This window comes from Dromiciops gliroides, chromosome 1 (assembly GCF_019393635.1).
Source record: "Dromiciops gliroides isolate mDroGli1 chromosome 1, mDroGli1.pri, whole genome shotgun sequence".
Classification (NCBI taxonomy): Eukaryota; Metazoa; Chordata; class Mammalia; order Microbiotheria; family Microbiotheriidae; genus Dromiciops; species Dromiciops gliroides.
This window is the reverse complement of record NC_057861.1, coordinates 85196797-85224381: the sequence shown is the minus strand read 5'-3', so window position 1 is coordinate 85224381 and position 27585 is coordinate 85196797. Positions and strand designations below refer to the sequence as shown.

The following is a 27585-nucleotide window of genomic DNA, read 5'->3' as shown; positions in this document are numbered from 1 at the left end:
AATACATTTCAGGATGTTGTGAGTTCCTTAAATTTATTGGAGGTGATTTTTTTTTAAATGAATACTTCTTTATGCAGAAGAAATAATTTAATAGCTCATCATTTAACAAAACTCTCACTTAAAAAAATCAGTTTTATGACACTTTAGAATCCTAGGCTATTATGGGTAGAAGGAACTTTTAAGATTATCTTCTTGAACCCACCACACATATTTTTATTTAATTTAATTGCTATGTATTAGTCTAATGTACTCAATGACCTTTTCACTACAACCTAAAATACCTTATCTGTGAGAAGGGAACCAAGAACAACTTTCAGTTCTGACACAGAATACTTCATGTTGTAAGGAAGGAAAATGACACTAGAGCCAGCTACCGCTTTTCACCACCTCACAATGACTGCACTTTGCTCATTTAAGGCTACCTAACAGAGATTAAGCTTCATTTAGACAATGGGAAAGTGGGAGTGAGCAGACCTGGGCTTGAGTTGCAGGTTCTGCCTTCTACTAACTATGTCCCCTTAGGAAAGTCACTTTACCTTTTGGTGTCTCAAGTTCCTAATCTTTAAACTGCTATCTGAGTTCCTTTCAAGCTCTAAAAACTGATTTCTTTACTGTTTCTTTACTGTTTTCTGACATATTTGTTCATTTGAGAGCACAGTACAAGAACAGACAAAGTAGCAGTCAATTCAGAGTCTAATTTTAATCTAAATTTTAGTTTAAATCTAATTCTACTAATCTCCTTTAAAAGATACCTCTATATGACTAATTTACATTTCTTTATGATTAACAAGTGCTTTACATTATTTTATTCTGTTGGACCCTCACAAAATTGTTGAATGGTTCTAATACTTTAGAACTAATATTCTAAGACATGGGCAAGTACAATTATTCTTATATGAATTTCACAGCTAAGCAAAAAGGACCAGGGAGCCAAAGGTCATGTGGCTAGTAAGTGGAAAGAATCACGAAGAGAATTCAGACTTTCTGAATCTAAGTCCAAGGCTCTTTTTAAAATTATGTTTTAAAATTTTTTTGCGGGGCAATAAGGGTTAAGTGACTTGCTCAGGGTCATACAGCTAGAAAGTGTCACGAAGTATCTGAGGCCAGATATGAACTCAGGTCCTTCTGAATCCAGGGCCAGTCCTTTATCACTACGCCACCTAGCTGCCCCAGTCCCAGGCTCTTTAAACTAGCCTGGGCCACTAACACTACTTAAAAGTGAGGTACACCAGTGTCTTTGGGCTTTGAGCTCATTCTTAGACTGAATATCCATCATCCATCTGCATATCCATCTCTTGCTGGTTTTTGAACTTTCATGCAGGTTATATCATCTAGTCATTTTCCTCATTCTTCATCCAAAAAAAAAAAAAAAAAAGCTGGAAGTTGAGTCGTTGAGTCTTTCTAGACTGGGTTTTGTTTTGGAAATATATGTAAGTATGACAACAATGTGAGACATTCTTATTAGTTGCCATGTCACCAAATACATTTCAGGATGTTGTGAGTTCCTTAAATTTATTATCTCTGTCAGGAGAATACATGTTATCCTGCCTCTTGGTCCCTTATCTAACTCTAACATTGCAACCTTCTCTTACAAAATCTGGAATGCCAGGAAAGAAAGGAGCTTTTTACCGGCTGAGAAGGCATGGATGTTAAGCGCCATGTCTTGTTCTTCACTGTCCACAACATCCAACAAATAGGCACGAATCGGCCCTTCTGTTGCATCGGCACTGAAATCCAAAACCACGACACCAAGCACCGTGAGGACGATCCCAATTGGATGCTTATTCGGGACATCACCGAGGGCCATACCTGGGCAGACAAAATGTGAAAAGGAATCAAAACAATCTACAAGGCTTTGTTAACTCAAGGAATAGGGTACTTAAAAGTTAATCTCTAGGAGGAAGAGAGCCAAGAAAACACTTACTGGGATTATATCTTTAACAGAGAGCAAGGGTATCTGCATTCTTTGGCAAAGTTTCTTGGGAGAGTGGAAAGTAGTTGGGACTGGATTTTCTTCTGGTAGCAAGGCTATGTTTCCCCCCAGTAGGCTCACTCCTCCCCTGCAAAAAATGCTCACTGCCCCTCAAAAATATTATAAATTTTCTGCCATCAAAAGAAAGAGGAAATTCCAACTATTCACCATCAAGAAATAAGTTTTGGGGGCAGCTAGGTGGCACAGTGGATAAAGCACTGGCCCTGGATTCAGGAGAACCGGAGTTCAAATCCAGCCTCGGACACTTGACACTTACTGGCTGTGTGACCCTGGGCAAGTCACTTAACCCTCATTGCCCTGCCAAAAAATAACAATAACAAACAAAAAAGAAATAAGTTTTGTAGTTGTGCAATAACACATCAAGGAGGGAGAGTTTAGCACCAATTTTCAAGAGTATCAGAGAGAAATATAGCATTTCACTCTTTGTTGAGTTTCTGAAGTGGCTCTGCTCTTTGGTACATTTTTACAAACTATGACTTAATAGGACAAAAAAAAAGAGGGTTGCATAAAGTACACTTGCCATGTGCTTGATTCTAATTTTTAAAAAATTCTAGGGGGCGGCTAGGTGGTGGAGTAGATAAAGCACCAGCCTTGGATTCAGGAGGACCTGAGTTCAAATCTGGTTTCAGACACTTGACACTTTACTAGCTGTGTGACCCTGGGCAATTCACTTAACCCTCATTGCTCCACAAGCCCCCCAGAAAACCCCTAAAAATCTAAATTCCTATAACCAACACTGCTTTATAGAATCAGAAAATTCTAGCATTTTATTTGAGGAGGAAACTGAGGCTTAGACAGGTGAAATGAATTGCCCCAGGTTGCCATGCAAGTCAGTAAAAGAGCCAGAACTAGAACTCAGAACTCTTTCATTTATGGATTCAACATCTAACATACTAGAGGAAATGACATTTAAAAGTACATTATCGGGGGCAGCTAGGTGGCGCAGTGGATAGAGCACCGGCCCTGGAGTCAGGAGTACCTGAGTTCAAATCCGGCTTCAGACACTTAATACTTACTAGCTTTGTGACCCTGGGCAAGTCACTTAACTCCAAATGACTCACTTAAAAAAAAAAAAAGTACATTATCCATTCTTTCCAAAGGTCTTACAAATAATCCCTTGATAAGCCGATGAAGAAGTTGAGGTTCACAGATGATGATAGGCATGTGGCTGTAACTGAAAGACCCAGAAATGAAGCAACAGAACTGGGTCTCCAGAGAGCCCAAGCTCAGGACTGTTCCCACACGGGAGGCAGAAAGAAGGGAGGATAAAAGCAGATTCATTTAAAACATGTCTGAGTTCAGTACCAAATAAGCTGGGCCTGGCAAAGAAGGCTACAGGGGCTTTTTGGTTATAATAAGGGAAGATCAAAGAAGAGTTTATAAAAATAAAAGTTGCCCAGGGGCTAAATGGACATGGGACAGAAGGGAAGCCATGTAGGTCACCCCTTGCAGAAAAGGACTCGAGTCCATGGGTGGCTGAGTGACTTGCTCAGGTAATAAGGATCTGGGGGACAATTTGAACTCAGACCCATGGACTGAAGATGGCATTCTTTCCACTGTACTGTGCTTTCACTTCAATTCAACAAGCTTTAGTAAAAAACGTTCGTTGTGCAAGAAGCTGTACAAAGAGCTGGGGATACAAAGATAGAAAATGATCCCTGTCCTCAAGAAGCTGACATTCTTCTGGGGCTGGTGAGAGTTGTGAGAGACACAACATACACACAAGTAAGAAAATTCAAATCTATACAAAATAATTTGGAGGAGGGTGGGGGTGAGGGCAGAGGAGCACAAATAATGGGGAAAAAGAAGGGGCACTTGGGCTAATAATAAGACTTGGGATTACAAGAGGTAGAGGGGGAAGCATTCCATGAATGGAGGACAGTCTGCAAAAGGAGGGAAGGAGAGGTCCTGTTATTGTCATGAATTGGGAATACCAAGGAGACCCATTTGAATGGAACATAGGGTATATGAAAGTTTGTTCATGTGAATTGTCTAGAAAAATAGGCTAGACCCAGATGATGGAAGTGTTAAATACTAACAGCATCTGCACTTTCTCTTTAAACCAAAAGGATGTCCCTGGAGCTTTTTGAGAGCACAAGTATAACATAACCCATGGACTTTAGGAAGACCCTGAGTACAACTGTGTGGAAAATGGATTGAAAAGGGGAGAAACTAAAGGCAAAGAGATCAACTGCAAGGAACCAGATCAGCGGTGACAAGGGTCTGTACCAAGATGTCAGCCAATGAGCAAAGAGAAGACCAATAGGAAAGACAGATACAGTAGTAACTTGATGTTCCTTTCAGAAGACTTGGGAACTTGGTTGGATATGGGAAATGAAGCCAGAAGAGTCACAGATGACAGTGAGGCAAACTTGAGAAATTGGAAGGACAGTGATGCCCTGGACAGAAACAGAGAATTGAAGAAGAGGCAAAGGTTTTCCATTTTCAACTGGCTGAGTTTGAGATGTCTGTGCAGATCCCCAGCAGATAGTTGGTGATGAAGAACTCGTGCTTAGGAGAGGGCTGGATCTGAGTCATCTGTTTAAGAGCTAATCAGATTACCAAGAACAATCAGAGATGGAGAAGCTTTTCTAGGACAGAGTCCTAGGGCACAGTCTGAGATGCTGAGAAGGACTGAGAAGCCAGTGGGAGAAGGGGAAGATGGGATCACTTAGTTCAGAGAGGGCACAAAGGGAAAGGACTGACTGAGGCCAGAGATGAAGGCAGAGCTATTCCCCTCTCATTTTGCTTCTGCTAAGGAAAATAATATTCGGGCTGGAAAGGAGAGAACACAAATAGCTAAGAGAGGCTAATATTGCAGCTAAGTAAGAAGATAAATTGAGCCTTTTAGAATTTGTACTATCTATCTCATAAGATTGTTTTTAGCTCCTAGTTACTGCCAATGAATTCAATCAGCCAAATAAGGGCTATTTGTAACTGAATTTCTAATTAGGTCCTAAGAAAATGTTTATTGCCTACCCCTGAATAGAACTGATGCAGTAGTTAAGGAAAATTTAAACCTCTACATTTTAGTTTAGTAAAATGTGCTGCTTCAAACAAGGCTTTTATTTTTAAATAGCTCTTTTTGATAAGGGTTCCCAAAGCAAAAATGATCTTACCAGAAACTGTTACTTTAGATAAAAAACAAATATTAAGCTGGGTTCTGGAATTTTTCAATATGAAGCATAAGAAAAGGAGAAGGAAAAAAAAAAGATAATTTTGAAATAATGCTGGAAACAGGATGTATTGTTAGATATGCGTTAAAAAGAAAATGGATCACAACAGGAAACATTTCCCTGTGAACAGGTTCCTACGGTTTTCCCATGTGAGGGCCTGGCTGAATGTATTGCAAACCATGCAAATATTATGTTAGTAACCATTGTATTAATAATAACTAAGATGTGGCCATTGCAAAGAATTCTTTAACACATTCAAAATAGTTACCTACTTTCTGAATGAAAAGAAAATAAGTCATTGAAAGTCTAAGGACTTTCACACACACCCTGTTTAGCCTGAATCGTTTTATATTAAATATAATACTACTAACTCAAAATTCTGTAGGGGGTTTGCAGTTTACAAAGCTCTTTCTTCACATAATCACGAGGTTATATTTTAAAAAACAAAACTTTTACAGATGATGAAAATGAAGGCTGATGGTGACATGACTTGAACAACGTCATACAGGGAAGTCAGTTCTAGAACCTAGGAGTCTAGTTCAAGAAAAAGTTCAAGCCTTTGAGAGACACCATCTCATGATGAATGAAAAAAGTACTAAAGCACAGTAACTTTTTCATGAATGTTTCCTAACTGCATCTTTTAACAAAGAGAAAATTCACATAATATTTACCTAAGGCAGGACCATTGAGGAAAAGTGCAACTCCAAAGAGAACTCCAATGCAGAGAGCAAGAATGAAAGGCCGCCGGCGGCCCCAGCTAAGCGTACATCGGTCACTAGCAGAACCTATCAGTGGAGTGAAGAAAAGGCCCAGGATAGGGCTAAGGAACCAAGTGAGGCTATAGTACTGTTCCGGAAGACCTGTCAGGAAACAAACACAAGAACATGTAAGAAAATCTCAATACACTGTGCTTCTTACTCTCACCCAGGAGATTTTGTATTGTAAAAATGATTAATCCAAAAGCAAAAACCAAGCATCTGTTGCCTGTAATACAGTGTGCTAAATTCTCTTAAAAGTCACAGGATCAAAAAAAAAAAAAAAAAGGGGGGGGCAGCTAGGTGGCGCAGTGGATAGAGCACCGGCCCTGGATTCAGGAGTTCAAATCCGGCTTCAGACACTTGACACATACTAGCTGTGTGACTCTGGGAAAGTCACTTAACAGGATCTCAGAGGTCATTTAGTCTTATCCTTTCAGAATAAATTAAGAGGGCCATAGTCATATGGTACATGTACAGTTGATATAAATCCTCTCCCTTGGTTCTCCAAGCAACCTTGAGGTTTGTAGTAGGGTATTATTTTATAGATAGATGGGCAAAGGCAGCTCATGTGGAAATTGCATAATCACTGTCATAGATGTTATACTCTTGCTACATTCCTGCTGAGGTCCACACTGAACTACATGTGCCCTCCAAGGATTATTCTACCTCTGATTGGGTACAGTGTAGATTAAATGATCTTGAAGGTCTCTTCTGGGCCACACCAGTTTATGCTTCCCATAACTTGACTAAAGTCACATTCAGAAATCCCAACTCTCCAAGTTCAGTCCTTTTCCCATTATACCAAACTCTCATTTCACCCCACTTGCCCTCCTCCCTTTAATGAATAAATGGAAAAAGCTTAATTTCATCAAGTGTTTAGTATGTGCAAAGCACTGTGCTATGTGCTAAGCATACAAACAGAAAAGACAGTCCTTACTCCCAAGAGGCTCACATTCTCATAGGAGAGATAACACATAGAGATATTCCCAATCTGTGGTCATGTTCTCTCTGCTTAAATATTTCTAATGCTAAAGGACTCACTATTTCCCTAGGCAAACTATTTTATCTTGGGAAAGATCTAATTGTTATAAATTGCTTACTTATTCTTCCTTATACTGAACCAAAACAGACTGTCTCATGATCAATTGTATATACTAGTTCTAGCTGTCCCCACTGGAGTCATACATATTATTAGCTCCCATAGAGGAGGATGACTTGCTATTATAACAATGTGGTTAACTTGCTATCCTATACAATAACCACGTGCATCCATTTATTTTTACCTGCCTATTTGAAAAATGAGGTATTTAAAGATTTTTAGAAAACATTTCATTTTAATTTCATTATTTCTCAAAGTCTGGCCTGTCCTACACAGAGTAGATACTTCATGGATGTTCATACAACTATGAAGAAATCACAGAGACACACACTTCCCCTGTACCAATAGTGGCATTTTAAAAAAATGCACCTGAAAAAGCTGATGTCCTGGCACGGGATTTTATCTAGTTGGATAGTTAAGTTTTAAATGAAATGGTCTACTTTGTGAGCCAAGTCAGTTCCAATAACCCACTCAGGTTAAGCTGAGCCTCGAGAACAATTTGTAAAGGAGACACGTTTTTAAACAGGGATGAGTTTCTTCTGAACTTCTGTCCCTAACACTTAAAACTCATTTTACAAAACAACAGGTACTCACTCACCTCCTGGATTCTAGAAGTCTACTGAAAATGATTTAGTGCATCTGCCCAAGTCCCTGACACCTTGTTTTAGAATGTGTAGCCTGGGAGGTATTTTATTCTTGTTTTTTTCCTCCACATTTGTGGATTCTGTACTCTCAACCCAAGAGTACTTATTTCCCACACTTAAATACAATATCTGAAATTGTCCTTCAACCAAAGCATTAGTAACAGTCCATCAAAAGTAGCAAAAATACGGAGTAGGAATGACTTTGGGATCTGCTGCCTTTAAATGTGTCACCAATGTTGTAACATTCACACTATCTTGGGCATAAGCCATTAATTTTGCCGGCTTCTCTATAGGCCAGGAGTCCAGCTAGAATACAGGTCTCATCCCAGTTACTTCCCACTTTCAAATGAAGACTGCTTCCTCACGACTGGGACATAGTACATGCTTGATAAATGTCTGTTGATGAATCCTGCAGAGTTGAAGCCTAGATTAAACGTAGTGGTGGTAGTCAGGGTTCTTGGAATGCAAGAGGGGAGTGGAAGTGGCCAGATTCAGTTGAGAGGTAAGACTCTGGAAAACATATCACTCCCACAAGCTCAATAAGAAGCCCTGCAAGGTAAAACGGAGGAAGTGGGTCACTCCCACACATTCTTCTTAGAGGCTGCAAGTAGTTTCTTTTCTATCTCTGATTTCATTCAAGGTGCTTTGGATGTTGACAGTAGGCTGACCTGACCTGTATTAAGATGCCTCAACATGAAGGGGAACACAGAATCCCCCTGTATGCTCTAGGGTAGCCTGGGCAGTTCAGTCTCTTCTCAGACTACTATACTGCGATCTCTATCTTGTTATTGCTATGAATTAATTCTTCATAGGCTATACTCTTAGAAGAGCTCTCGTAGTTTCTTCTAATATAGAAAAGTTTTCATTATGGATTTAGTGATAGTATATACAGGATGACAGAGCACATTTGGTCAACAGTATATATGAAAAAGATCTGGGAAGGCTAATGAATTACAGGGTAGGCAGTACAGTGGGTAGAGCACAGGATCTGGAGTCACAAAGACCTGAGATCAAATCTGACCTCAGGCGCATTTTGTATGATGCTGGGCAAGTCATTTCACCTGTTTGCCTCAGTTTCCTCATCTATAAAATGGGTATAAAAATAGCACCTACCTTCCAGGGTTGTTGTTGAGGATAAGATAACAACCATAAAGCACTTAACAAAGTATTTGACACATAGTAAGCACTGTTAATATTATTAAAACACGGCAGCCATGATATAGCTGCTATATAGTATATAACCTAAAGCTAAGAGTCAGGGAATTTGGGGTTAATTTCTCAGACCCATTTTAAGAGGGAAGTGTAGAAAATGTCCCTAAGAGGATAACTAGGATGATTAGGGGATTGGAGAAATTTTCCATTTAATCTGGTATACTTTAATAAATGTTTATTAAGCACCTACTATTAGATAGGCACTGGAAATAAAAAGTCCCTGACCTCAAGGAGCATACCTTCTCATCTGTGTGTGTGAGAAGCATAAGAAAAACATAATGATATGGGGGAGAAACCGATAGGAGAAAGAACGTGGGTCCTTAGGATTCCTCTGTAAAGAATTACACTCTCGCACAAGACCTAATTAGGAATAAGAGAACAGGTTTATTGGGGTACAAGAGAAACCGGCCGGGAGGAAGGTTTTGTCTCCACTTCTCTCCCCTCCCCCTCCCTTGTGCCGTGATTTCTTCGACCCCCGGGTCAGCATGAAGCAGTTTCAGAAGAATCTTTGTCCCCTTTCCTTATATATAGAGAAGTGGGGAATGTCATGGGGCACAGAGCACCCCAGAAGTTCTCTGGAGCACACCAAGGAACCTTCTCCTTGAGAAACTAAACCAGAGGACAGATAAGCTAGAGAGATAAACTGAACCAAATCTGATTGAGCTAGTTTGGGATTCCTACCCTTCATTCTGGTCTCCCTTACCCTGGGGAGATAAATTTGGGTGTGGCTTTGGCCTTTCTGTCCTGAAGAGGGATCCGTAGCCACCCCTCACCCAATTCCTCTAGTCACTACCAGTGGGGGACGGTCCTCCACTCCTCACCCAATTCCCCCAGCTACCACCAGTGGGGGTTGGTCCTCTCTCACTAAAGGAACTTTTCACGGGCATCAGAACTTTTCCACCCCCATCAGTCCTCTATAAAAGTACCTTCCAGTCTCCTGTTCGAGGAGATTTGGTACCTCTGAGCCATGTGCTTTATGCCTGTCTCCCCATGAAAAGTCCAAGGATTTCTTTCATGGTTTCTCTCCCCCCACCCTTCCCTTCCCTTCCTCCTAAATAAACTACCACCTTATTCTAACTACTTTTGTGTGCAAGAGCGTGTAATTCTTTAAAGAGGGATTCCTAAGAACCCCAACCCCTACCCCAACCCATACCCCACTTCCCCCCATATCAATAAGAAAATACAAAATAAATAGATACTTTTGGGGAGTGGAGAAATTATTTGGGTATGCCTTATGTGGGAGATGGCACGAGCTCAGGCTAAGAATGGAGTTAGGGATTCCAAGAAGATGTGAGGAGGATCATCCTAGGTAGATTAGATAGCCTGTGCACTTAGGAAAGAAGCAGAATGTCATGTATTGGGAAGAGCAAGTAGCCCAGGTTAGCCTGAAGGGAAGAATACATGAGGGGAAATATGAAACTAAAACGATTATGATGGTTGATGATAGCAACAGCAGCAGCAGGTAGCAATTATTTATATGATGCTTCAGGGGTTTACAAAGCACTGCATCATCACAACAAATCCCGGGAAGCAGATATTATCATTATCATCATTATTATTATTACCATTTTACATATGAGGAAACTAATGAAGAGAGAAATTAAGTTTGCCATGGGTCACACAACTAGTTAATTCTCTGAGACGAAACTGGAACTTGGGCCTTTCTGACTCCAAGTTCAGGCCTCAAACCAGTGGGATGCCCAGATGCTACAAGGTAGAATAAAACCATGAAGAGTTTTAAATGTTAGCTAGAGGAATTTATATTTTATCCTGGAAGCAATGGGAAATCACTGAAGTTTCTTGAGCAGGAGAATTATTAAATTTTGCTGCTATGCTGAAAAGGGATTACAGAGATGATGCTTTGAAAGGATAGAGAGAAGGAATAAGAAATACATAAACATGGAAGAGAGGACTAGGGGAAAGTCATGATTTTTATTGTTGATGAGTCATTTTAGCTGTATCTGACTGTGACTCCATTTAGGATTTTCTTGGCAAAGATACTGGAGTGGTTTGCCATTTCCTTCTCCAGCTCATTTTACAGATGAAGAAACTGAGGCAAACAGGGTTAAGTGACTTGCCCAGCATCACACAAGTCTTAAGTGTCTGAGGCCAAACTTGAATTCAGGTCTTCTCTCTAGGCCCAGAGCTCTATCCACTGTGCCACCTAGATGCCTCAGCGCCATGATATCTCTTTTCAAATATCTGAAAGGCTGCCATATAAAAGAGATATTTAGACATTCTGTTTAGTCCTAAGAAGCAGAAGTAGGAACAATGAATGAACAGAAGTTGCAGAGGGACTGATTTTGTCTTGATCTAACGGGAAAATTCCTAACAATATGAGATATGTAATACTGAAGTGGGTAACCTTGGGACCTTCAAGTGAAGGCCAGATGACAATTTGTGGGTGATGCTGGAGGCACTGATTGGACTCATGGTGTCTCAGGCCCCTTCCAGTTCTAAGAACGTTTGGGAAGGAGCAATATCCCACATAACATCTCCCACAGAACCTAGAGGTACATGAGAACAAATTGCTGTTGATCTGTACTCTGTCATTTCATTTGGCTAACTTCCTACAAAGCCCCAAGAGAAGACTTTTGTTCAAACAGCAAGAAAAGTAATACTCTTGAAGACGATGGGGAAATAATTTATAAAGGAAAAGAGAAATGTCTTTTGAAATAATAGCTGATAGGACAGCTAGGTGGTGCAGTGGATAGAGGACTGGCCCTGAAGTCAGGAGGATCTGAGTTCAAATCTGACCTCAGACACTTGATGCTTACCAGCTGTGTGACCCTGGGCAAATTACTCAAGCCCAATTGCCTCACCTCCCCCCCCCTCAAATTAAAAAGTAGCTGATGTGGTAAAGCACTTACAACCAACACAAGTTTATTCTTTCTGATTTCATCTTAGAATTTAGGATGTGAGATTTCAATAAAAGATGACTCTAATTCTTGGCCAGAATGTAACATTCAGTAGTTGTGGAAAGTTTCTTGTCATTGCTATTTAAAGAATCACTGGGTCAGAGTATACAGACTTGTGTCTTGAAATGTGAGAAGGCAAAATGCTTTTGAGTGGTATGATGTGTAGAATGGACTCCAGTTTTTCACCATAAGAAGTAACTTTGAGAAGAGAAAGTAATCTCAAAATTGTTATTCTTTAACCAAACTAAATTCTGTATATGTGTATTGGGGGCAGCTAGGTAGTAGGAGCACTGGGCTTAGAATCAGGAATACTCATCTTCCTAAATTCCAATCTGGACTCAGAAACTTACTATCTCTGTGACTCTGAGAAAGTCATTTAACACTGTTTGCCTCAGTTTCCTCATCTGTAGAATAAACTAGAGAAGGAAATGGCAAACCATTCTACTATCTTCACCAGGAAAACCCCAAAAGGGGTCACAAAGAGTCAGACATTACTGAAATGACAACACCAATAACAAATGTATTTTATATAGATAGAGATCTAGAGGGATTTAGATACAGATGTATCACTATCTCCCGATCTATCCACCCTTCTCCAGATACAATAGTAATAGTCAAATCACTTTTTAAAAATCTAGCCCACACATTAACCTCATAACCACAAGTATGATTGCTTTACCCCCAGTCTAAGTATCTTCACTACATCTCCACTATGTTTAACCCTTTCACTTCTATTTGGTAAATTTAAATTTGTCATACAGTAGCCTGTATCTACTCTTTAGATTTAGATTGCCTTCCACCCAAATTTTCTAATTCATCAAGTTCTCTTTGTCAAAAGATTCCTGAAACCTCAACAAAGCTTTTCGAATGGATAAAATGACCTCTGTCTTTTTGAATTCATTCTCTCTATATACTTAGTATTTAGACCTCTCTCTATATGACATACCACTCTGATACTTGGACTTGCCTTTGATACTATAAATATGTTTAAAACTGTAGAGCTAGAAAAGATCTTAGAGAGAGGGGAAAGGGCATAGAATCAGAGGGAAGGAGCCTTCAGTATCATACAGTTCAACCCTTTCATTTTACACAAGGAAATTGACAACCCAAGGCTGCAAGGTAGTTTTCAACATTCTGTGTTCTAAGAACAGGTTCAATTCAAACATTCAACTTTCTAACCTATATCCAAGTTGGAAATGGACCCAGTAATCACACTTTTGTCAGTTCTGTATTTGTTCAACACTTGTACAATTCTGTGTTTACATTTCCTTTATGTAGAATCATGTCAGTGTTATTAAACATTATAAATTCTAAGAATGCAAAAATGTGGATCTGACTGGTTGATTCAGAACACTTCAACATCTAATAGTACGGGGCAGATGATTTCAAGTGATGATTAATATGGTAGTTTCTGTATTAATAAAGCAGTGCTGACTTTAAATTAGATTTGTCATTAGCTAAACAAGTATTTTGGGTTGCTGGCCTGTATTGCATTCCCACACACCTACCTAAGGGCTTAGGTAGGATGGTTGACAGAAGTTAGGACTCAATCCAAAAACAATTAACAAATGTCTCAATTTACCCTCTGGATACACATAGACATGGCAATATGGTGTAGTGGTATAACTTCAAGGATAATGCATTAAGAATCAAGAGATCTCGGTGCTAGTTCTCAGCTCTACCAATGACTAACAAGCTACATGACCTAAAACAATTTATTTCCCTTCTCTGGAACTTAATTATTTGTTACAAATGAGGGTGTTGAACTAAATTCAGCATAAGGCAAACTTGATCTGGAATCAGAAGATTAGTTTGAATTCCAATTTGGCTATTTACTATTCATATGACCTTGGGAAAATAACCTCCCAGGATCTCAGTTTCCTTGTCTACTTTTGTTTTAAAAGAGTGTTAGATGAATTCAAAAGGTCTCTTCCATCTCTAAACATTCTGTCATTCTAGATCATTTAACTGTTTCAAAGTATGATAATTATATCATATATTCAGTTACAACCAGTTTTTTTTTTAACCGAGACAAACGGTTTCAGCTCCTCCACTTTTCTCTCATTATTTAATGTTAACACTGCCCCTCTCTCTAAAGCAAAGGAGGGAAAACAATTAAATAGTTTATTTATTAAGTACCTACTCACTAGGTAAGTAGGGTACTTTGTTAGAGCATACCCTAGCTAGAAAAGGTTATCTGGTCCCAATTCCTCAGTATACAATGGAGGAGCTCAAGCTCTGGAGAGATTTGGCTACCTGACCAAAGTCAAACACGTAGTTAAGTGGGAGAGCTAGGACCTGAAACCTCTTCTTCCAATTCCGAATGCAGTGGCTTTTCTTGCTGCATGATGCTCAAAGACGGCAAGATGGACCTGCACACTGGAGGAACTAGGGAAAATGCCTGAGCTAGCAAAAAAGTGTGCATGCTGTTATCACACAGTCCTGTGGTAACTTGGGAGTTTCAATGCTTTTACTAAGGATCTACTTTGGCCAGACACTGCTAAGTGCTATACAAATTTGATCTCATTTGATCCTTAAAACAACCTTGGGAGACACGTACTACTATTCCCATTTTGCAGTTGAAGAAACTGAACAGAGATTTAATGATTTGCTCAGAGTCACCCAGCTAGGAAGTATCTGAGGCTGGGTCTGAACACAGGTCTTCCTGATTCCAGTCCCAGTGCTCTGGCCACTGTACTACCTAGCTGCTTCATTACTCTGAGATAGGTAATACAAGTATTACTATCTCCATCTTACAGTTTTTTTAAAAACCCACTGAAGTTTGTTCACAGAAATAAGTGATTTTTCCAGGGTTCCCAAGCAATCACGGAGAGTCTACTACACAGAATGGTATAGCAGAATGAGTGTGAGCTTAGCAGTAAGGCTAGACCTGGTTTTGAAACCACCTGATACTAGCTGACCATGAGCAAGTCTCCTACTTCCCTGAACCTAATTGTCTGATCTATAAAATGGGCAAAGTATTATCTGCATTGCCTACTACCTCACAGGGTCATTTTTTTAAAGCATGAGAAATTATACAAAGTGTTTTGTAATCCTTAAGAGCTAGCTATAAGAATGCCCATTATTACTACTTATTAGAGAGCATAAGCAGTTCTAACAAGTCTTTAAATGGGACAGTACAGACTTCTGTAAGTGTAAACCCTATTCTTTAATAGATCTAACAGCCCAACTAGTCCTACCTTAGAGCTTTGGGGAACCCCAGAATCACCAGAAGCCTGAGGTTAAAATGTGGGCTGGCCTTTGTCTCAACAACGAGTCATTCTCTGTCTTAGTCTGTGGTCCTTGGTTTGTTATACTGTGTGCTATTCCCAAAGCAGCCCTCAGTGACATGCATAATAACTCACCAAAAAAAAAAATTAACACTTAGGGTGTGAAAAAAACAAACAAACTTTGAGGTCAATTCACCCCAATGATATTACTGAGCAGGAAATGCAGAATACTGCCTCAATTTTTTTTGGAGGGGGGTGGTGTGGTGTGGTGTGGTGTGGTGAGGGGAGGAGACGTGGAGGATAACATCATGTAGTACAGAATAGAGGCTCTGCAGTCAGAGGACCTGGTTCAGATCGTGTCACAGTTGCTCAATACTTGAAAAGCTTTGTGCATGACAACCATGCTGGACCTCAGTTTTCTCATCTGTAAAATGAGAGAATGAGACTAAACAACCTCTGAAGTCTCTTCTAGCTCTAAATCTATGATGCTATAAATGACAGACTGAGGGAAAAACACGCAGGTAAACAATATTGATATATTATGTCTGAACCATTTATAAGTTCAAGTGTCAAGCATTACATGAAAAATACCTGACACGGAGCTTAGGGGACTGTTTGCTTTTTATAGAAAAACAGTTTTGCTTTTCCTTCATATTTTCAGACTCACTCAGTACAATGCCTCATATACCGTAAGTGGTCTTTGGATGTTTGCTGATAGATTTAGAGACACAAATAAGAAGCAGATTCTAAAGGGATGATGATAAAGGAGGGAAACGTGTGTCTATATTATATTACACCAGGTTAAAAAAACAAGGTCAATCAACATCTAGGTGACTCTGGTTAGAGTACAAACTCTGGCAGATCTTATTATGATGGAAAAGCTTTTTTGAGGGGGGAGGGGGGAGGGGGTGGTGAGTGCAGCCATGTGTCTATGTCATCCAAGGACCTACCCCTGGTAAGTGCAGAGAAACTTATGAAATGGTGACCAAATGATGACCACAAAGATTCAAAACTCATGGAGGAAATGCAATCTGTCAGTAGAGGAAATGATCACCCCAAAGAAATCACAGATCTTCTGAAAAATTGAAGACAAATGTAGATTAAAATAGCATTTTTTAAGATGTTTGTGGAAGCCTCTACTAGCATTTAGCTGGGTACTATGGATATTTAAAATCCAGGAGGCTGCTGATCTAGATCATAGGAGCTGGAAATACAAAGACAACATTGGAAAGAATCCCTACCCTTAAGGAAATTTGCTATGTGGTAGGCCCAGGACCCAAAACTTTGAGGCTGTTATACTTTAAAACAAAACAAACTTAGGGGAAGAGCAAGACAAAATTGACATACTGTCTCTGTAATCCTTTAAATCACATAAATTTAGAATATATTCTCCTCTATGTCAGAAGTACAGAGTAGTTTGTCCAATACTGAAGACACATTATGGGAGTCAGTCTTTTCCTCAGGTCTGGACCCTCATAATCAATGATTCCACTTGCTAAAACTGATCCTTCCCCTCTCACAACTCACATCTCTCATCTTAAATACTTACTATATTTTACTTTGTATCTTGCTCCTTGTCTTTGTCTTTTCTCTCCTGTTAAGACTTTAAGCTCCTATAGGGTAAGGACCAAGTCTAATTTATTTTTAATTATCCTGAATGCCAAGAACAGATACCTACATTTTTAAAGTACTTCATAAATGTTCAATTAATGAATGAGTGGCAAAAGCATGACCAGCTATATTTAAGGGAACAATTTATGACTTTATGGCTTTCAAAGGACTCTTAGGAACTTGGTCTGGTTAGCATTATACTATATAGCCTGGGCCAATGCTTATCTGCCTCAGAAAGGGCAGCTAAAAATTATTATTTCCAATTCTTTATGTTCTCAACATTTAATGACCTTTAATCACCCACCTCTTTCCCCTATTACCCAATGGAAGATGATGCAAGTTTTAGACATCTATATATTTGTCACCTTAAAAACATCCCCTCAACATCTTCAAACTAATACTAGCCTTTAGGTGATATTTTTTGAAATATATAAGATGGGAGGAAGAAAAACATAATCTTTTTCACAGGAAAAATAAAATACAAAGATTATATCTCAAGAACTATCTTAAAGCTTACTTCACTCAGGATTGTGGGAGAGAAGTAAAAAAAAAAATTTAAATATGTATCAAGATAGGAAATGCATTAAGTATACCAAAAACCACATTTCTAAATTAAAATGAACTTATTCTATATTCATGAAGTGTGAGAAAAATTTTAAAATGCTAAATTTAAAGAATATCATTAAAATCTGTTTAGAGATGATTTAATTCAACCTCACATTTTACAGAGGGAAAAACTATGACCAAGAAAAAGGAAACAACATTTTATTTAGCCTTACAATATTAATAAGTGGCAGAACGTGCACTTGAACCAACATCTCAAAACAATGAACTGTCTTTATATTTCTATTACACCACATACCTCCCATACCTTAACTCTTGTTAGCCTGACTGTCCCAAAAGGCCAGAGCAAGTTACAAGTTCTCTGAGCCTCAGTTTTTTCAGCTGGGTTTATAAAGTAGAGTTAATAATAATTCTATTACCTATCACAGATCACAGGCTTGTTGTGAATCCAATGACTTTTAAAATATAAAGCCGTATATAAAATGTGGCTATACTTATTTTGGTATTTTAAGGATTTGTGATTTTATGAGTACTGCCTTTTCACATACTGTGATTTCCTTATGCCTTAATTTTAAGGAGATTATAATGAGTATCTAAGCCTGAAAAAATTCAAACCCTGGTGGCCAACTCTCTAATAAGTCTGACTCCTGAATTAATTAGGCTGGTCCTCAAAATTATGTCTTAAGATCTATTCTGCTTGATAGGACCTGTTTGTGCTCTCATGGCAAAGCCTTCAGGATTCAAGCAGTCACTTGGGCACTAAAGATATATGGAAAAGCATATTAGCGGAGGAAGTTGTTTCATTCATTAAATCACCCACCCTTTATAATTAATTTTAAAAGCTTGGTATCATCCAGCACCAAAGAAATAAACCAACTATATGCTTATTTTCTCTTCAACCCAACCCTCTCGATAGTTTAGGTTGTAAAGGCCTTAATGTAGAGACAATGAATTTAAGATTTAAAGCTGAGTTTAGAAAGTGTTACATAAAATGTCACAAGATGAGAGTTCATTGCTAGCTTCAGCAGGCTTCTCAGTTTCTTTTTGACAATTCAACTTTAAATGTAGAGTTAACATTTCTGCTGAAGCATTCAAAGTATTCTAAAAAGGTCCAAAAACGGTGTGATATAATCAAAGGATCAATGAATTTGGAATCAGAAGATTTGGGATGGTATCCCCAAAGTCTGCCACCTACTAGCTTTATGACCTTGGACAAATGACTTAATTGAGCCATAAAATGGATCATAGGATCACAGTATATTAGATCTAGAGTTGGAAAGGAGGTAGGTCAAAGGACATCTAGTCCAAAATCCCCACCATTTTTCAGGTGAGGAAACAGAGATAAAGACAACTGACAAATGTAGTTAGTAAACGCCAGATTTAGGATATGACCCCAGGTTATGATTCATTATCTAGTGTTCTTTACACCATACTATACTTACTTGTCAGGTCATAGTGCTGGATGGGATCATAAGAGACAATTATTTAGTTCAACTCATTTTATAGAACAACAGCAAAATGAAAAAACTGAAGCCAGAGAAGGGAAATGCTTTGGCTAGTAAATGGCAGAGCTGGGAAGAAAAACTGGATCCCTGAAATTGTAGTCCTGTGCTCTATTCACTATGCCATGGGGGGGGGGGGGGGGCAGCTAGGTGGTGCAGTGGATAAAGCACCGGCCCTGGATTCAGGACTACCTGAGTTCAAATCTGGCCTCAGACCCTTGACACTTACTAGCTGTGTGACCCTGGGCAAGTCACTTAACCCCCCATTGCCCTGTCCCCCTGCCAAAAGTCAAGGATAGAGAAGATGCTGCTCATTTTACTTCAATAACAAATAGGGTATAGGGTGCTAAGGAGCACTAAATAAATACTCCCCTTTTAATAGTTTGGTTGGTTGGTCAATTGTCCTTTTTTTTTCAGAGGACCAAAATGACACCACTATGTTGGAGTCAAGTACAGTGTGTCCAACTGTGGCTGATCCAATCAATAAGAGCTCGGAAGGATCTACCACAGGTCAGGCACAAATATTCTATATGAATATTTGGAGTGGAGATGTCTCTAAATTTGCACATCTCACCTTTTTTTTTGAGCTACTGAAATACTATAAAGTGTATTAGGTACATTTTACAAAAGGAGAAACCGAGGCTTAGATAAATTAAGTTTCTTAAACAAGGCTACATATAGCCAGAATAGACACACAAACTCATGTCTTAATGTTCAGTGTGTTTACCTAATAAAAAACAAGCCCTCAGGAAGATTAAGAACCATGGAGGAAGTAATTGCTGTCTTCAATATTGAAAGCACTATCACTTGGAAGGAGCCTCAGACTTGTTCGGCTTGGTCCCAAAAGGCAGAACTAGACATAACGGGGGCAATGCTGAAAGGTAGATTTTCAGAGAGAAAAATTTCCTAATAACTAGAGTTATCTTAAAGCGAAAAAGCTGTGTTCTTTTGGGACAATTTGAGGGACTTGAGGATAAGTTTTGATTACACGCCTTCACATTTTACTGCACGCTTTCTTCAGAGCCTAACTCTGTGCCCTGCTCCCAGGATGGGACTCCATTTATAAGAGAAAATAAAGGAACAATTAGATTGTCAGAGAACAGAATGCACTGAGTTAGGTGATAGGGACTTGACATTCACTAGAGGTTTTCAAATAGGAAATTGATGAAGAATGTTTGGGGATATTATAGAAGGGAGGGATATAGGCTTCAAATGAGGTCCCTTCCAACTTGAAGATGGTATGCCCTCTCTACCCAAGACTAGTAACAAGGAAAAAACTCTATGATACTTAAGAATGAACACAGGACTTCCACGTATCTCATCTGATTGTCACAGAAACATCAGAGGGAATCAGGGAAGGCATCATTCAACATTTTGCAGACAAGGACAGCGAGGCACAGAAAAAGATTAAGCAACTTGGTTTAGAGCCCAGCCAGGTCTTTTGACTCTAACACCTTTGCTCTTTCTTCCATACTGTGGCACCACTTTTCCCCTAGAAGGAAAGGAAACCCTGGAAAAGCAAGTGGTGGTACACACTGCTCCCCCCCTCCCCAAGTCAATTCAACAAGACAGGGTGCAAGTAACTAACTTCCGGCTTCCAACACAATCCACTAGAAAACAATCTTTCTTTTGCTAGCAAGTCACTGCCGCTGGGACTCTTGGGACATGGCATTTCCCAGCAAAGTTATAAACAAACAGGACACTGGCTTATAGTAAATAATTTTTGTTTTTTTTCCAGGCAAAAGTTGAACAACAATAGTGGGACCAGCCAGACTCGCGGTTCACAGGAAATACTGACTGTGTCACCACTAGTCAGAGGGCTGTATGAGGTCACAAACTACTGGAGAGAAAAGCTTAAGTCATGTGCCATAGTTTCTATTCACAACATCTTTTTTGATAACCTTGTACTTTGGGGGTGGAGGGGTGGGAAAGTGCGGGAAAGTTGCCTACCAATATATAACAAAAGATCTGAAATAGGAATGGGAACTTACATTTTTTCTTTCAATAGACAAAGCCTTCCATATCAAGATATGTTTGTGTACTCAAACAAAAAATCAGTTTCACAATAAGACTAAATACATGAGAAATTGTGTTTGGGAGGGAGAAATATTTAAGTGACTTAATGAAAAATAATTCAATACAAATTGGATATGGACAATTTTTACTAAATCTTAATGAATTAATTTTAAGAAGGTGTCCTAAGTATACGATAATCAAGAAAAAGCAATATGAGCATCCTTAAGGTAATTTATTTAACATAAGAAGTATACTGATGATGGATGTATAGGACCATCAGAAAGATTGTTGTGCTGTCTTAAGCTGACATTTTTCTTAGATCTTAGAATGAAAGAATCCTAAAGGTGAAAGGGGCCTCAAAGAAGTCCATGTCCAATTATAACCGCATGCATGAAACCCCGCTACAATTTTTTGAAAAGTCATCCTTTTCTGATTTGAGCACTTGCAGTGAAGAAACCACTCTGCCTTCAGAGACAGGCTATTTCCTTGTTATAGAGCTTGTATTAAGTGCATCATAAAATGCTGTTCATTTAAAATACCCTGATATGCAGTCTGTCCCCCTCTAATCTCTCTCTTAAAACACAAAACATAACAATGCATGCTAAGAAAATAGACAAGACTCCAAGATGTACAAAGGTTCCTGGAAGATGAGAGAAAAGTGTAGACTAAAAAGATGAATATGTAAGAAAGATGAAAAAGAAGCCTAGTCTGTAGATTTTCTGTGCTACTAGCCAAACGATTTTTAGATCTAAATCACCACTTTTAAAAAATATCAACATGGGATATTATTATTATTTTTTTAAGTGAGGCAATTGGGGTTAAGTGACTTGCCCAGGGTCACACAGCTAGTAAGTGTTAAGTGTCTGAGGCCAGATTTGAACTTCATGTACTCCTGAATCCAGGGCTGGTGCTCTATCCACTGCGCCACCTAGCTGCCCCAACATGGGATATTATTGTGCTCTTAAGAAATGACAAACAGGATGGTTTCAGAAAGGCCTGGAAAGACTTATAAGAACTGATGTATAGTGAAGTGAGCAGAACCAGGAGAACATTGTGCACAGTCACAGTAATGCTGTTTGATGAAGACATGTGAATGACAACTACTCTCAGCAATACAATGATCCAAGACAATCCCAAAGGACTAACGAAGCATACTATCCACCTCCAAAGAAAGAACTGATATTGACTAAACATGAACTGAGGAGTGCTATTTTTCACTTTCTTTCATTTTCCTCTTTTATTCAAGTTTTCTTATACAAAATGACTAATATGGTAATGTTTTACATAATTGTACATGTAAAACCTATATCTGATTGCTTAGGGCCTCAGGAAGGGGAGAGGGAAGGGAGGGAAGGAGTGATAGAATTTGGAACTAAAAACTTTAACTAAAAATGTTTATTATATAAAAAAGAAAACAAATGTAATGTACCACACCAAAAACAACAAAAAAAAGCAAACAACTTCATGCCCAAAGCCATCATTTTCCCCTCTCAACCCACCCTTCCACTTAATTTCCCTACTGCTATTGATGGCATTACAATTCTTTCATTCACCCAGGTTTGCAAACTAGAATTGCATTTGTTTTCATTCTATATACAACCAGTTGCCAAGTTTAATACATTCTTCCTACCTCATCCTCCTCTCTATACCAAAGAAACCATAGTTCAGTCTTAAATCATATTCTCATTAACTATTTCAATAGTTTTCTAATTTATTTATTGCCTCCACCTTTCCCCTCTCCAACCCATCCTTCACACAGCTGCCAAACCAATATTCCTAAAAGATAAGTCAGATCATATCACTCCTCTGGTTCAAGAAATATCAGCATCTTTGTCACTACCCTTGAGAAAGAGGTTCTTAAGCTTTTTGTCTCATATACCTTTACGGGAAATCTGATGAAGCCTATGGACTCCATCTCAAAATATATCTTTGAAGTGTGTGAAAATAAAAATGTAATGTTTTTTTTCTCTTCCAAATTCACAGACCCCTTTGGGCACTGCAAACATCAAGGTTAAGAACCCTTGCCTTAGAATAAAACACAAACACTTCTGCTTTGGACTTAAAATATTCACAATCTAGCTATAGCCTATCATTCTGATGCACATTACTCCATTTTCCCCATTTTACACACTTTTATTTTCCCTTCTCCATCCCAGCATTGAATATCTAGTCTCCAGACTTGTCACCTATGCCTAAAATGCTTTCCCTTCTTACTTGTGGGCCTTGAAACCCTTATTTCCCTATAAGACTCAGCTTAATACTACCAGGTAGCAGCTAAGTGATGATGCAGTGGATAGAACACTGGGCTTGGAATCAATAAGTGCTGAGTTCAAATCCTACTTAAAACACTTAGCTGTGTGACCCTGGGAAAGTCATTTAACCTGTCTGCCTCAATTTCTTCAACTGAGTAAAGTGGGGATAATAGTAGCATCTACCTTCCAGGGTTATTGTAAGAATCAAATGAGATATTTGTAAAATACTTACCATAGTGCCTGTCTTATAGTAGGCACTTAATAAAGACCTATTCCTATTCCAGTCTACCTATCAGATCTTTGGAAAGGAAAACAGTTTTTGACCAAACAAGAGATAGAGTATATTATAAAATGCAAAATGGATGATTTTGATTACATTAAATTAAAAAAATTTTGTACAAAAAGAAGCAATGCATCCAAAATTAGAAGGGGAGCAAAAAGCTGGGAAACAATTTTTGAGGCCAGTATTTCTGATAAAGGCCTCATCTCTAAAATATATAGGGAACTAAATCAAATTTATAAGAACCCAAGTCATTCCCCAATTAAGAAATGGTCAAAGGATATGAACAGGCAGTTTTCTGATGAAGAAACCAAAGCTATCTATTCCCATATGAAAAAATGCTCTAAATCGCTAATGATTAGAGAGATGCAAATAAAAACAACTCTGAGGTACCACCTGACACCTATCAGATTGGCTAAAATGACAAAAAAGGAAAATAATAAATGTTGGAGAAGCTGTGGGAAAATTGGAACACTAATGCATTGTTGGTGGAGCTGTGAACTGATCCAACCATTCTGGAGAGCAATTTGGAATTATGCCCAAAGGGCGATAAAGCTGTGCATACCCTTTGACCCAGCAATACCACTTTTGGGTCTTTTTCCCAAAGAAATCATGGAAAGGGGAAAGGGACCCACATGTACAAAAATATTTATAGCTGCTCTTTATGTGGTGGCAAGGAATTGGAAGTTGAGGGGGTGCCCATCAATTGGGGAATGGCTGGACAAGTTGTGGTATATGAATACAATGGAATACTATTGTGATGTAAGAAATGATGAGCAGGAGGAGTTCAGAGAAACCTGGAGGGTCTTGCGTGAGCTGATGATGAGTGAGATGAGCAGAACCAGAAGAACATTGTACACAGTATCATCAACATTGTGTGTTGATCTACTGTGATGGACTATATTCTTCTCACCAATGCAATGGCACAGAAGAGTTCCAGGGAACTTGTGATGGAAGAGGATCTCCAAATCCAAGGAAAAAAAAAAAAAAAAGAACTGCGGAGTATAGATGCTGAATGAACCATACTATTTCTTTTGTTTTTGATCCTGTTGTTTTTTTCTATTTTGAGGTTTTTCATCATTGCTCTGATTTTTTCTCTTATAACATGACTAAAGCAGAAATATGTTTAATGTTATTATGTGTGTGTATATATATATATATATATACATACATACATACATATATATATATAAATAACCTATATCAGATTACCTGCTGTCTAGGGAAGGGGGGAGGGAGGGAAGGGAGGAAGAAAAATCTGAAATTGGAAAGCTTATATAAACAAAAGTTGAGAACTATCTTTACATGTAACGGAAAAAAAATAAAATACTTTATTAATTAAAAAAAACAAACAAAAAAATAAAGACCTATTCCCTTCTCCTATTTTCTTTTTTTTTTAAATTGTATTATTATTATTATTTTTTGGCGGGGCAATGAGGGTTAAGTGACTTGCCCAGGGTCACACAGCTAGTGTCAAGTGTCTGAGGCTGGATTTGAGCTCAGGTCCTCCTGAATCCAGGGCCAGTGCTTTATCCACTGCGCCACCTAGCTGCCCCCCTTCTATTTTCTTTAAGAGAACTTCCCTTATTTGCCCCAATGGTTACCGCTACCTTCTCTCCCAATCACTATAAATTTGTTTTGCATGCTCTACATGTACTTTATCTGACAACAAGTTTTACCTCTCCAGTAGAACATAAGTTTCTTGAGAATAATGATGTTCTCTCTTTTCCATTTGTGTCCATAACACCTACAAAAGTGTACCTGGAACCTAAAAAATATTTAATAAATGCTTGCTGCCAGATTAACTGTATACAATGAGACTCAAGCATGCTATCTCCTTTTAAAAAGTTGGGTCAGGGGCAGCTAGGTGGCGCAGTGGATAAAGCACCGGCCCTGGATTCAGGAGTTCCTGAGTTCAAATCCGGCCTCAGACACTTGACACTTACTAGCTGTGTGACCCTGGGCAAGTCACAACCCCCACTGCCCCGTAAAAAAAAAAAAAATTAAAAAAAAAAAGTTGGGTCAAAGATGTGTATCAGAAGAATGACTTGAGTCATCTATTCAAACTCCTTCTGTGTGTGAAAACTGAGGCTGATATTAAGTGACTTGCCCAAGGTCACACAGGGAGGAAATAAAAAGGGATAAACAAGGAAATTCTATTACACTGAAAGGAACCATAGACAACAAATCAAAAACAATAATAAACATATACATTTCAAATACCTTGGCAACCAAATTCATAAAGGAAACAGTATCTGAAGACGATAACACAACAGTGACAGAAGACTTCAATATCCTTCTATCAGTTTTAGATAAGTCTAACCAAAAGGGAATATATGGACAGAAATTAGCATTATGGCATCTTCTAAATGGAAAAGCAAAAGAACATACATAAAAAGAACATACATATTTCTCTGTACCACAAGGAACTTTTACAAAAACTAACCATGCACCATAGCATAGAGATAATGTAAAAAGGGGGAAATAGTTAATACATCTTTTACAGACCATAACTAATAAAAGTTGTTATGGGGCTACAAAAAAAATACAGATTCAAATGGAAATTTAACTATGCATAGTCAAAGAATAAATTGTAGAAACAATAACTATGTAAAAGAAATGATAATCCTGAAACAACATATCAAAATTTCTAGAATACAGATAGAATAGTCTTTAGTGGAAAAAAATCATATCCTCACAATCATATATTAACAAAATAGGAAAAGCGAGGATTAATAAATTGAATATACACTTTTTAAAACTGCAAGATCAAATAAATCTAAAATAAGCATAAAAGGGGGGCAGCTAGGTGGCACAGTGGATAAAGCACCGGCCCTCGATTCAGGAGTACCTGAGTTCAAGTCCGGCTTCAGACACTTGACACTTACTAGCTATGTGACCCTGGGCAAGTCACTTAACCCCCATTGCCCTGCAAAACCAAACCAAACCAAAACCAAAAACAAACAAAATAAGCATAAAAGATACTTTAGAAAGATGGACAAATGGAAAACCAAAAAACCCCACAGTAATGATAAATAAAACTAAAATCTGATTCTTTGAAGAAACTAATAAAATTGATAAACTCTTAGCTTATCTGAATAAAAAGAAAGCAGAAAATCAAATCAATAAAATAGCAAATAAGTAAGGAGAAATCACAGCAAAACCAGAAGAAATAAAAATAATCAGAACAGACTGTACACAGTTATAAGCTAACAAAACTGAGAACACAAAAGAAATAGAGAAACACCTTCAAAAATATAAAGTGCCCAAGCTATCAGAAGAACAAATAGAGATCTTAAATAACTCAATCTGATCCTGACGGAAGTCAGTACTCATACTTTAAAATTTATTCTCAAAAACTAAGAAAGAAAGCACCCTACCAGAATCATTTTATAATATAAATATAGTCTTAAATACCTAAACCAGAGAAATAAAAAGAAAACTTTAGGCCAGTATCATTAATGAACAATGACTCAAATTTTTAAAAAAATTCTATTGAACAGACTAAAGGAATTTATTCAAGAAGTCATTAAGTGTGATCTCAAGTGGGATTTATACCAAGGATCCAAGGATGGTTCAACATTAGGAAAACAATCAACATAATCACAATTTATATAAATTAATCATATAGGAAAAAATACATCTAAGTTTACAGACTCAAAACATCAAAGCATCCAAAAAAATACATGATCATTTCAACAGATGCAGAAAAGGCCTTTGATAAAGTTCAAAATTCTTTCGTGCTAAAAAGCCCACAAAATATAGGCAGAGAGTGACCTTTTTTAATATTATAAAAAGCATGTATCTAAAACCAAAAGCAAGTACCCTCTGTAATGGAGCTACACTAAAACCTTTTCCAATAAATGGGAGTAAAGCAAGGATGCCCACTCTCTCCACTATTATTTGATATAATTCTGGAAATGCTAGCAATAATAAGACAAAATAAAGGAATTAAAGAAATAAAGACAGGTAAAGAGAAGATACAACTATCCCTGTCTGCTGATAATTCAATGGTTTACTCAGAAAACCCTAAATAATCAGCAAAGATACTGAGTTGATTGGGGCAGCTGGGTAGCACAGTGGATAAAGCACAGGCCCTGGATTCAGGAGGACCTGTGTTCAAATCCAGCCTCAGACACTTGACACTTACAAGCTGTGTGGCCCTGGGCAAAGTCACTTAACCTTCATTGCCCTGCAAAAAAAAAAAAAAAGATACTGACAATCTCAGAGCTGAGGCTTTGAGGGAGTTAAAGGAAAAAAGATTTTGTCTTAGCTAAGATGAGCATAACATTTAAGTTGAAGAGCTTGCAGTACCCTTCAGTGGATACTT

The 27585-nt window shown here is 38.3% G+C and overlaps 1 protein-coding gene across 1 annotated transcript in view; it reads right to left on the bottom strand.

Annotated features, from left to right (window-relative positions):
- The window catches only part of SLC45A4 (solute carrier family 45 member 4), a 143163-nt gene that overhangs the window by 18687 nt on the left and 96891 nt on the right, over positions 1-27585 (bottom strand). Inside the window, exons 3-4 of the mRNA XM_043963746.1 lie at positions 5841-6029; positions 1630-1809 (exon numbers count right to left, since the gene is read on the bottom strand). Of these exons, the coding sequence (XP_043819681.1) occupies positions 1630-1809; positions 5841-6029 (369 nt within the window). The remainder of the gene's footprint in view (positions 1-1629; positions 1810-5840; positions 6030-27585) is intronic.